At 45.4% G+C, this 11,996-nt stretch overlaps 1 protein-coding gene across 1 annotated transcript; it reads right to left on the reverse strand.

Moving 5' to 3' along the window:
* Nucleotides 1-208: 208 nt before the first annotated feature.
* On the reverse strand, nucleotides 209-6,048 carry LOC122393641 (calcium and integrin-binding family member 2-like). The gene is made up of 4 exons (XM_043389859.1): nucleotides 5,489-6,048; nucleotides 1,719-1,871; nucleotides 1,392-1,539; nucleotides 209-897 (listed from the first exon to the last, which is right to left on the reverse strand). Exons 1-4 carry the CDS (start codon nucleotides 5,537-5,539, stop codon nucleotides 680-682), a joined length of 570 nt encoding a protein of 189 aa, XP_043245794.1. The 5' UTR covers nucleotides 5,540-6,048; the 3' UTR covers nucleotides 209-679.
* Between the last annotated feature and the right edge of the window lie 5,948 nt (nucleotides 6,049-11,996).

An 11,996-nucleotide genomic window follows, 5' to 3' on the forward strand; every position in this document is an offset into this window, starting at 1 on the left:
GACACTAGTGTCGGTTGTCGGTATGTAGTTACATAGACGAGTGCTGCCAACTTTTGAAAAGGTAGAAAATCTTCAGATTTTTCAGCTTCCGCCATGCAATGATGAAGCGGCTTATCTGGCATGAAGTGTCTCCAGAGTACCTAATCTGGTAAGTGTTTAGCCCGTTTTGCTCGCGTCACTCTCGCTCATCACCACCAAACGCACTGCCTTTTTTCTGGTCACAAGACGACCCTTTTAATTAGTAGAACATTTTATTGCATTGTTCATTATATTACAACTGCATAGCATGGATAAGGTCAAGGAGCATGTTAGCACCTGTGCTAACGTGTCCGGGTAAGCAAGGAGGGAACATCTGCGGCATACATGGCATTTGGGTATTTGCAGTTTGCACCTCGTGCAGTGCCTTCCTTTCATCGTTTTTTTTCTCTGCATAGAAAGAAAACTTAAAACTTTCACGAGAAACATTTGTTTAATCTGTACAGCATGACAAAAGGAAGCTCCCCCTTTCAGAAGCCGTCGTGAGTTTGGTATCCATTTTTTCGGCACGGCTCGGCACCGTCTGACACCACTTTGGCTTCTATGGGTCCGCCGGCCTCCGACAATGTCCCCCAATTCCGCCATTACCTACCTATATATTATATTTTATAAGGGTCTGCACCTCAATTTGAGAAGAAACAAATTAAATTCTAAGATGAAAGTTTGCCATGAAGTCGGGAGCTCGTGCAATAGCATGTTCGAACTCCATGTAATTCAGCTTTTGGTCATCGTCAATGTCGGCCTCTTCCAGAATCTTCTGACAAATGATGTTGACTTCCTCCTGGTTCAGATCGTCCCTTGTTAGTGCGTAAAGGGCCGACTCCAGATCGCTGACGCCCACAGCGCCGTCCCCATCGAAATCTGCCGGGGAGACACGTCCGATCGATAACTACATGAAACTACATGATAGGATATCGCACGACATCAAGATAGTATAAAAGTCCGGCGATCATACATGGCGAACGCACCTCTCACTTCTCTAGAGTGCAACATCCTACCGCGCACGGGACCGTTCCCTCAAGGGTAGAAGCGTTCACAAGCCCAAGATTATAAGGCTTGTTTTGACGTGAAAAAGAACGATTATTCTACTCGCAATCTGGAACAAAAACCCAACTCATTCTGTGTGACACGTCATCCCACATGTATCATGTCAAGACCTATAAAAAGCTTATATGACTCTTACCTCGTTCATTATTTTATATACCTGGTTATTTGGGCCTGTTCATCGCGTTACTTATTCGTACTTAAGCATTACAAGCACGACTAACGTTTGTAACCGGCATTCAGCCATGCTTCTTAGTCTACAAACGATTTAATACTGGTAACCCCAAACAAACAAGCAGATCAATGCTTACCAAATATTTGAAAGGCATAGTAGAGCTTCAGATCTCGGGGTGCCTCTTCCGAAAGTGCGGACAGCATGTTCAGAAAGTCATTGAACGTAAGGTTGCCTGACTTGTCCGCAGAAAATACCTTGCAGATCCGCCTATTGAATGGATTTTCCTGTGAAGAAAAGCTTTACGTTAGATAACGTGGATTTAGTGATAATATTATTCCAGCTTAAAAAATGTGTGAGAGAAAGAGAGAGAGAGAGGGAGAGAGAGAGAGAGAGAGAGAGAGAGAGAGAGAGAGAGAGAGAGAGAGAGAGAGAGAGAGAGAGAGAAGATGGAGGAGATACGAACCCGCAGTTCCGGCATCTTTTCCACGTATTCCAGGGGCACGGAGCACGACTCCGGCTCCGTGGAGGTCATCACCTTGGGAATGACGTGGGGTGCCAGCTCGCGGAATCGCTTCTGGGCCCGCAGAATCTCCTTTCGAGTGAAGAATGTGCAATCCTGTAACCTCAATCAATGTCAACTTTTTGTGCTTTATTGGTCGCATTCAATCGCACCGATCTGCTCAGCTCGGTTGTTGACAAGTGGTGCCAGTTTCAGAAATTGTATGTCCAATGTCCGTTCAATGTCGGGTATTTTCGTCGACTGTAGGTACGGCTCTCGCGAGATTAAGCGGTAGGTTTTTCCCTTTTACATTTCCGGTTATATCTCAGAAACTAATCGATCTACGATGAAGCCACTTTAAACGATCATGGCAGGCTTGTAAACGAACAAGTCTATCGCATCTTCAACACTCAAAAGTTTAAGACGACCAAGATATAGCCTAGAGTATACTAAATTTCATAGACCTGCAAAACCTGCCGCTAAAACCCGCGAGACCTATCTCGCGGTCGCTACAGGTCTCTCGCGGTCGCGCGAGACCTGTCGCGCGATCTCGCGGAAAAATGTCCAAGGAAGGCATTTGTCCAAAGATGTCCGCAACCTGCGCTATAGTCTACACTCACACTACTATTTAATTTGCTTTTAATGTACTATTACGAGTCCAAAAGTGTTAACCTTATCGAGAGCTGAGCCTTCTAACTATTCGCCAATCAATGCTGCACACGCGATTACTTTAGGTATAGAACTGCTTAGGTGTAGCAAATGATTGTCCAATGTTGTCCAAAGCCTCCTTCATTTGTCCAACGAAATTCCGAATTGGACAGTGGACAAAATCGGAATTCCGAAGGTCCAAGTTCCGATTGGATCCACTAGTGTTGACCTCATGTTGAAGCCAAGTCAAGGCCGGTCAGGCCTGGCCTGGGTGAGCCCACCGGCAGGGCGCAGGCGTTTAATATATCGTGACACAAGGTTATGTGTATGTAACGGAGTTTGCCAACAAGCCATCCTCACACACTCATCTAAGTACTCATCTGCGGAGCAATATTGGCTACATTAACCGTTTTCACATCGGCCATCTGGCACACATTTGATGTAGATTTGGTGCAGATGCTTTTGCAGTGCAGTGTGCTTTTTTATCAGTTGGGACTGCACAAACGCTTATTATACCTCATTCTTTAACCCGCGCACCGACGGGGGTCTGCGCCAACTTCGTACCGACGGGGGGGGGGGCGGATGACCGCCCCCCCTGAGATCTCGAGAACGAAGCAAGATAGCTACAAGCAGTAAACGACATCGGATACGCACGGCCAAGATCTACAATTTTTACTAAGGTCATTTTCAGGTCAGGTCAAAGATGACGTCACAGGGGTCGAAAAAGTCAAAATGGCGGCGCTAGATATGGAGAGAGTTTTTCTCGAATAACTTTCGAATTAGTCAAGATAGGAACAAACTAAGAGCATCATCGTGATCCTCTCGTCAATCCGCATCGAATGATATATATGTTGACCTCGAAAGGTCAAGGTCAAAGGTTGACCTCAGGTCACGTGACCTCGAGGTCATCATGCATATCATTCGATGCGTCTTGACGAGCTGAACACAATGAGACCATCCACGCGTCTGTATCTTGTTTCTGTACGGAGTTATTGGCCAAAAACCTTTGGTGACCTTTGATGACGTCACATGACCTCACAGCTGCCCAACAGCAAAACAGACCTCAAGGTAGTGAAGGTTGATCGTATATGAAGTCATGTATGGTATATGGGGCCATTCCGACCCGTTTTAGTGGTAAAAACAGGGAGTTGATTTTTCCCCCATTGACTTATAATGGGGAGGTCGCGAAATTGACCTGACCTTAGGTCACCGATATCAAAATTCCGAGATATACAAATTGTAGCTACTAATGACCTAAAAATATCCTGCGACTTTCAAAGGCCTCCGACATCTACTGTAGCTCTGGCACGGTGACAAAGTTGCAAAAAAGAGACTTGAGGTTGGGTCATTCAAAGTGACCTGGTGACCTGACCTTAAAAGGTAGGAGGTTCAAACTTGCACACCATGTGTAAAAGTGATGAGGTTATAGTCATACCAAATTTCGCGGCGCTACGCGCCGCGGTTTTCCCGCTATTCGCGAAAAACCTCAGGGGGGGCGGATATCCGCCCCCCCCCCGTCGGTGCGCGGGTTAAATTATCAGACATAATGTTCGATTAAAACACTGAAATGATTAATGAATCCATGATCCGAAAATACTTATAGTGAAAGACTTTTCAATTTGGTCAAATTAGGTGTATTCGCCAGGTAGCCCGGCTATATTATTGCCCGGCTTTGGAGCCCAATTGGCGAAGAAATATGGATTTAGATCGATCACCCACAACGCGCTATTGGGCTACCAAGGTAAGATGCATTGCACAGAATGCCATAGAAAGATCAAGGTCAAGGCCAGGTCGGGTCACCAAAGACGATCTAGGGGAAGCGGGGGGAACACCGCCACTGTGGGAAACACCGCCACCCCATCTGGCGGCGAAAGTATGAAATGTGAAGTGTAAAAGTCCGTTATTTCCTATTAACCGCACGAAGGTAAGCGTCTTCTGATTTGTGTTCCGGTGTTTCAGTGTAATCGAAGCTCAATGTGGGCATTTAAAGAAAAATGCACATTCTCTTATAAAAATTCGATGAGTTGGGAGCGTTTTTGAATGTCTTTAAGTAGAGCCTCATTTTGATTTACTTGATTACATCGAAAAATAACTGATCGGCTTTGTCCAGTAAGAAAGGTTTGCTTGAACCGTGTAGTACATTCTTGCCGCTGGCGATTTTTGCTTGTGATCACTTATTGGGGAACACCGCCACCCCGTGGCGGTGTTACCCCGATTGAGGTTGCGGTGTTTCCTGTTCGTAGCGTGATAAGTGACGAAACTCCAAAGACACGCTTCATTTATGTTCGTAGATGTTCCTAAGTCGGAAATAAGCAGCTTATTTGATTTTTTACTTTATATTTTTCATGCATCCCGACCAAGCACTTGCCAGCTGTATAAAACTGGCAAACAGCTGATGAACCTATACCTATTTAGGTGTCCATTACCGATTATTTGCGAAAATTACCACTTACCGACAGGAAACTCATCGCACGCGATCTCTGAACAATTAAAAGCTTTCGTAGGAATGGGTTGGGTTAACATCAACACCGGTGGCGGGGTTACCCACACAATTTGTAGGCGGCAAATATGCAAGGTATTTTTAAAAGTCGTGATACATGAAAACCTTTTAGGAGCATGCAAAATAAGTACCTAAAACACGTGAGAAAATGTTTAAATATTGTAACCAAGACAATAACTACCAAGAGACTTCACACATATTCTCTCATTTTGGCGAAAAGCTTAGGGGGGCGGTGTTACCCCCGCTTCCCCTATTGAATAGGCATTGTGCAATGTGAAGCACTTGTTTTATGGGTCATTTCTCTCATAGAACTCAAATGGACATATTGAATTTGTGATATATTTATGGACCATATTTGGGTGATGTTCAATGCGAGGTCATGTCAAGGTCAAGGTCAGGTCAGGTCAAATCAGGTCAAATTGTATAGGAGCAATGCTGCAGTAGCCAAAACAAGCAGATTCCTTTCAATTTTCAAGGTCCTGAGGCCAGTTTTACCAACAGAAAAATAGCCGCCAGCCGGAATTTTTTGCCTAAAGACCGCTTCACATACGGAGCGTTCACATACGGTGATCAGCGGACCACTTACCTGGTAGTTGTCCAGCTGGTCATCGGTGAAGGTGGCTACTTTGTTGCCCATGGCTGGACGTCGGCACCGGTGTCGGCCGCCGCCCGGCCCCGCCCGGTCTGACGGCAGGTCGACCGAGGACCACGCCTGTCCATCGGACACCGGCGGCCGACGAGCGCGCACGCATCGCCAACAATCGGCTAATGGACCCGACGGCGCAGCGGTCCGCGTCACGCGACAGAGCGGCCAACGACACCTGAACAGTCTTTCAACCCGCGCCCCTTGACCTAATCCCGGGCCATGCCATTAGTATGGGGGGGGGGGGGCGTTTCCCTCCTAAAATCTTGGAAAGTCACCCACCCATTTGCAAAATTCCAATGACATTCGATAGCGGATAGCCCCACCGGGGAACTACCATGTGCTCAAATTTCATTGACCTAGGTGCGACCGATGACGTTATAGGTCAGGTCAAAGGACGTATTTTTTCACGGCTTACAGGTCATCTAAGGAACATTGAGCAGAAGGATATCGAGTCATTGATATCGAAATCGAATCGAAATCATCGATAGGGCGCTGGTTGCTTATGCATAATACGTTGCTGAATGAAGCCACTGATACCGGGTCAGGTTACAGAGGTCAGGTCACTAAGGGTCACAATGGCCGTTTTCACGACGGCCCTCTGGTAGACATTTGGTGCAGATTAGGTACAGATTTGGACAAATTAGATCCAGTGTGTTGTCACTTAAAAGTTATCAGTTTGGGCTGCTCAGATGCTTATATAACTCATTTCTCAAAGCAGGGGCGCGGGAACTACTTTCCGACTGGGGGGGCACACCATAATAGAGATCAACCTAGGGTACCCCCAAATCTAGTTTTCTCACCGGTTTTAGGCCACTTGTTTTTCATCCCTCGGCTTTTTCAACAAAAAAGAAAACATTTGCAAAAAAAAGTGTGGTATTCCGTCTCAAAGCTGTGGGGGCACCGCCCCCACGGCCCCAGAGTTGGGGGGCAAGCTGCCCCCACTGCCCCCCCGGCTCCCGCGCCTATGTCTCAAAGTATCAGGCATTATTTTCGATTAAAATTCTGAAAGAAATGCATAATAGGTACGATTTACGAAGATATTTATTGTAAAAGAGATTTGGTGCAGATTTCACCAAATTAGGTGCATTCGCTGCAGATAGCCCGTCGTGAAAACGGTTTTTTTCTATGAAAAGGCCGCTCCGAAACCCATTTTGTTTGCGTGAAAATGAAGATTTTACAGAAATAACACCATCCTAGTTTTTTGCATGTCGATTTGCAATGACCTGAAATTTATTTGGAAAAAATGCAAAAAAATTGTTTCCAAAGGTCAATAATAACAAATGAAAAATTACTACTTTGATTATTTTCTTTCGGTTTGATTATGTTTGATTCAACAAATGATTATTTTCTTTCGGATTTTTAAAGAGTCACATGAAAGGGACCCTCCCACCTTCAAAAAAGTTAATGAATTGGCATGAAAGTGATGTCGCTCGGTTCAGAAAGAGCAAAAACGTATATTTACCCAATTTCATCGAAAAATATTCGCCGATTTTCAAGATATTATTAGACTTATACTTTTGTTTACTTTTTGGGATCTCCGCTGTTCCTAGCGACTTTATTTGAAAGTGCAGCACTTGTTGCGCGCAAAGCAGCATATACCACCGCGTGCTACCAAACGTTTTAGTAAAAGATTTAAAATAGTTAGATCTGCGCTGACGTCACTCACACATTCAGAGGGGGCATTCTAATGCATTAGCCCCTCTGAATCGAAGTGCTGCAGCTTTGAAATAAGATATTTTCGATTTGAGGCATTTCTTGATCTTGTGAGTGCTCAAACCGGTAAGTGCAAGCCAGGGACCCCATTTTGGCTATCTCAACTCAAAGCTAATGTTAAGGTCCTCCCCGTGGCCTAGTGGATAAGGCGTCCGTCTCCTAACTCGGTGGCAGCGAGTTCGCGGCCGGGAAGCTCCACGTCGTTTGACCCGCGTTCCTATATTAAAGGAAATAGTTCACTTTTAACATGGGGTTTTGAGCTGGAATAGCAGTTTCGTAGCTTGAGCTGAGACTAGCACAAATCAGGAGCATTTACGGCTCAACGATCACCCTAGACGAAGAAATTCCATTTCTCGTTCCGAAAAGAGTGCCTTGTAGAGGAATGCGTGCCTTGCACAGGAATGCAGCCACGTCATCGTCAGCCAATCAGCGTGCTGCTTACAGCCAATGCAGTATTCGTAGGTTTGAGCTACGCAATATGATTGGTCAATGCGTAATAAGCTTCCGCGTCAAACATTATTTTACATAGAATATAGTTCGCCCTATATTAAAATAAAGAAAATAATTGTTTTTACAAAAAGGTTTTATTTTATTTCATGATTATTTTGAGCATAAAAAATCATAAATCAATAGCAAAATACTGATTTCAGGAAAGTGGACTGTTTCCTTTAAGCCAGCTGGCAACTGGCGAGAGAGGGCCACGCTAGACCCGGGAAGACCGTGCCGCCATCTACCTGCGGCACGTTAAACTTTCGATCCAAATTATCACCGGTGAACCGGGCGCGGGCAAGGTGGGGTGGTGGGTCCGTGGTGTCATTCGCAACAAGCACTGCTTAGCGGGGCACCCGGGCCCATAGCCATCCATTCGGACAAAATTTCTTTAAAAAAAGGTGGGATGGTCACTTTAATTTTTGTTATCCCGCACCGTAGACAGTGTTTACAATCGCTTCACGTGCAAAGAGAGAAAATTATCAGATGTCTTGTAACTGACTTTTAAAACGTCTAGACTGGTCTAGACCAGTCTAGACCATAGATATAAGATCTCTATGGTCTAGACGATTAACCCTCGCCGGCACAGGGGGGGGGGGGGTGATGCAACCCCCCCTAAGGTTTTTCGCGAATAATTCGCGTAAAAAGCGGCCGATCGCGACGAAACTTTCAGTACCCTCGCATTGATCAATTTTACACCTACACTGTAAAAAATATTGACTAGCCCCTCGTCAAATGATTCTCAACGCTAAATGTCGGGGGTACAGACTAGTTTTGCATCCTACTTTTGACACACGCTGCGAGCCCCTGGCTTGTTTTGTGTTCGTCAGATGACAGTTACCAGGTGTCGGTTAGTTTTTACCACGTCCCAAAAATAGCTGGAGCGTTTCTGCCTTGTTTTGGAAGCAGGTCCTCGTTAATGCTGTGTGTGATAACAAAGTACCTAGTAACAATAATAGCGAAAAACAATGTCAAAACGAGGGCGGCTTGTTTAGTGACGATGTTCAAAAGAAGCACCGTCTTGTTCCTACTTAAAGGAAATAGTTCACTTTCACGAAATTATTTTTTATGCAATGGATTTATGATTTTTTATGTTCAAAATGATCAGCAAAGAAAATAAAACCTCTTTATAACAAAAGATTATTTTCTATATTTTGATATAGGAAGAACTTTTCAGTTTCTGTAAGGCACACGCGATCCAGTATGAAAAGAGCATGGGTCCCGAAAATTCTTCAGAAACTAGAGAACTTATCGCGGCCACCGGCATTTGGGCGATCTGCTCGTGCTTTTGTTACTGGAGCGCATCTTTCCCCGAGATTGCGCCGGCCGCCTGCCATGGACGAAAAATACACGACTTTGAAATCCGGCTGATCGTGGGAAAATACCGCCGCAGGTCTCGGCTATATGCAGGAATTCACCGGGATGTATAGTATATACCACTGCCTCGATGTATAGGCTATAGCCTGCAAGCTGGCTTTGGTGCAAACTGCAAACATGTCAAACATGGTATAGGGCGGATTGTCGATTGATGTAAGCGAATCAGACGTTCAATTGACAATTTCCGATTCTTATTCGATAATTACGGCCAATTATATTTTATTTTAGGAAGTGTTATTAGGAGCGGAGCAATAAAATCTCATTTCTCCCCTGTCTCTTTACTAGAGATGTCAATCGGATACCAACATTTTGGTATACCGATACCAAACCAATACCAACTTGGTATTTGGTATTTCAATCCTCCTATATTTGGTATTTTGTTGGTATTATGAACCCTCACTAATATATAAGAGGCTGATAAATTGGTATAAATTTGGTATTTGCCTCATGTTCCTAGGTTGGTTCGGTTTCGGTATTTCCTCACGGTTTTGGTTGGTATTTGGTTTGGTATCGGTATTCCGATTTTCTGTAATTGACATCACTACTCTTTACCTATCTCTCAAATCCCTTGCTCACTCATCTTTCCTCTCCATAGGCGGCGGAACGGGGACGGCACCGGGGCACCGTCCCCCCTTTGATTTTGGCATTTTAACATTAGCCCTATGGGCGTTGCATGGAAAGAATGGGACCAAAAGTTGGCAGTGCCCCCCCCCCCCCCCTTAATTGAAGGTGTTCCGCCGCTACTGTTCCTCTCTGTAGGTATCAGTCTCCTTGCCGTCCTCCCTGAAGTCTCTGTTAGTCTTTTCCTTCATACTTATCCTCCTTTCTCTCACCACCCTCTCTCTCTCTCTCTCTCTCTCTCTCTCTCTCTCTCTCTCTCTCTCTCTCTCTCTCTCTCTCTCTCTCTCTCTCAGTCTCTTTTTCTCTCTCAGTCTCTTTTCTCTCTCAGTCTCTTTTTCTCTCTCAGTCTCTTTTTCTCTCTCAGTCTCTTTTTCTCTCTCAGTCTCTTTTTCTCTCTCAGTCTCTTTTTCTCTCTCAGTCTCTTTTTCTCTCTCAGTCTCTCTCTCTCTCAGTCTCTCTCTCTCTCTCTCAGTCTCTCTCTCTCTCTCTCCTCTCTCTCTCTCTCTCTCTCTCTCTCTCTCTCTCTCTCTCTCTCTCTCTCTCTCTCTACCCGTCCGTCTGTCCATTTCTTTGTCCGTCTCTCCGTTCGTCCGTCCGCCCTTCCGTCTCTCAGTCCGTCCATCCATCCGTCCGTTTCTCCATTCTCCGTCCGTCCGTCCATCCGTCTCTCCGTATGTTCGTCCGTCCGTCTATCTGTCTCCCCAGTCCCCAGACCCCATCCGCCCGCCCGCCCGCCCAAGGCCCTAAAACAAACGAGTCCTCAAATTAATAGGTTAGGGGCATATGCCCCCCGGACAGGAGCCTGAGGGGCATTCAGTACAAGTATGCCCCCCCCCCCCATTCAGACTTACACTTCTTACGCCTATAACGAGGAACTAAATAAAAATTGATTAGAAAGCCTTCCTAGTAACTAGGTAGGTTCTTTTGTGATCAGAGTCGTTTTAGTAACCTCAATTTAGTTGTCATTGCGTTACTGTGCACTTTAAAGCAAACTTTTCGTAATAAAAATTAAGTTTTCGTCTTATTCCTGAAACGAAAACGTAAATTTCCGGCGATTTCTGGCGCTGCCGGGTTATTTGTCCCAAAAGCCCCCTCCTCCTGGATCTGCCAGTGGGGTATTGGCCCTGTTTCACCAGTGATAGCAGCACGCTGCATAGCTACGTTTGGAACAGAGTTGCTGTCTCGTTGAATGCGTTTGATACATTTGTTTGATCGCACGGCCGTGAAGATGTTAGCATCAATATTTCATGACATCACACAGTTTGACGACGCCATGGTTTGTTGATGTTTCCATGGAAACCCAATTTGACACGTGTAATAGCAGCGTGTTGCTATCACCGGTGAAACAGGGCCCAGGTGGCCTACCATTTGTTTTTTTTTTTTAGAAAAAAAAACTATCGTATCAGGGCCTGGGCTATGACGAAAAATAAGTGGCCTGCCCTAAATCCGATGAGAAGACAGGATTTGGGGGTACCCTAGGAGTAGGTTTGGCTCCGTGACCTGGTACGCCCCCCCCCCGCGCTGAAACCCTGGATCCGCCAGTGCGTGAAATAATGCATTAACCCGCGCCCTGCTGGGGGGGGGGTGTTTGAACACCCCCCCTTGTGGTTTTTCGCGAATATCTCAAAAACGGCGGCGCGGAGCGCCGCCGTTTTTGGTACACCTTATCATACATCAATTCTACACATGTTGTGAAAATTTCAGACCAAGGTCATTCAAGGTCAGGTCACCAGGTCACTTGAAGTGACCTCACCTCATAAAAAGTTTCAATGTCTGTCATAGCTACACCGAGTGACCGATCGCTTTGAAACTTTCAGCGATTGCTAAGAGCAATAGCGTGTACAAAATGTGTATCTCAGAATTTTGATATCGATGACCTTAGGTCAGGTCAATTTTGCGACCTCCCCATTATAAGTCAATGGGAGAAAATTGAAATGCGCCTCTTTTGGACGAAAGACATTATAAACACTCCCAAACACTGAATTACAAGTGGTTTAGACACACTGAACATGAAAATGGTGTCCGTGACCCCTGTTTATGCCCTGAGGTCATCTTAGGTCACGAATGGTATCGAACAGTTTTTCGCAAATAACTTTTGATAGAGGCATGCTAGAGCGATGAAAACGCATTAGATGTGTTCAGCTCAACGATACGGATCGACTTATATGCAACATGACCCTTTCAGGTCAGGTCATGACTTTGACCTGAGGTCAGATTTTCAAGTTGACCTTTCAAGGTCAAGTTATAG

The sequence above is a fragment of the Amphibalanus amphitrite genome, unplaced genomic scaffold (genome assembly GCF_019059575.1).
Source record: "Amphibalanus amphitrite isolate SeventyFive unplaced genomic scaffold, NRLGWU_Aamphi_draft 000546F_arrow, whole genome shotgun sequence".
NCBI classification, from domain to species: domain Eukaryota; kingdom Metazoa; phylum Arthropoda; class Thecostraca; order Balanomorpha; family Balanidae; genus Amphibalanus; species Amphibalanus amphitrite.

Bases quoted from the DNA above. Each gene is read 5' to 3' on its own strand.
- LOC122393641 (XM_043389859.1), bottom strand. From the start codon at position 5,539: ATGGGCAACAAAGTAGCCACCTTCACCGATGACCAGCTGGACAACTAC. The intron at 1,540-1,718 runs GTTCGTATCTCC...TTTTCTTCACAG, and splicing joins AAAAGATGCCGGAACTGCGG to GAAAATCCATTCAATAGGCG. The intron at 898-1,391 runs GTAAGCATTGAT...TCTCCCCGGCAG, and splicing joins CTATGCCTTTCAAATATTTG to ATTTCGATGGGGACGGCGCT.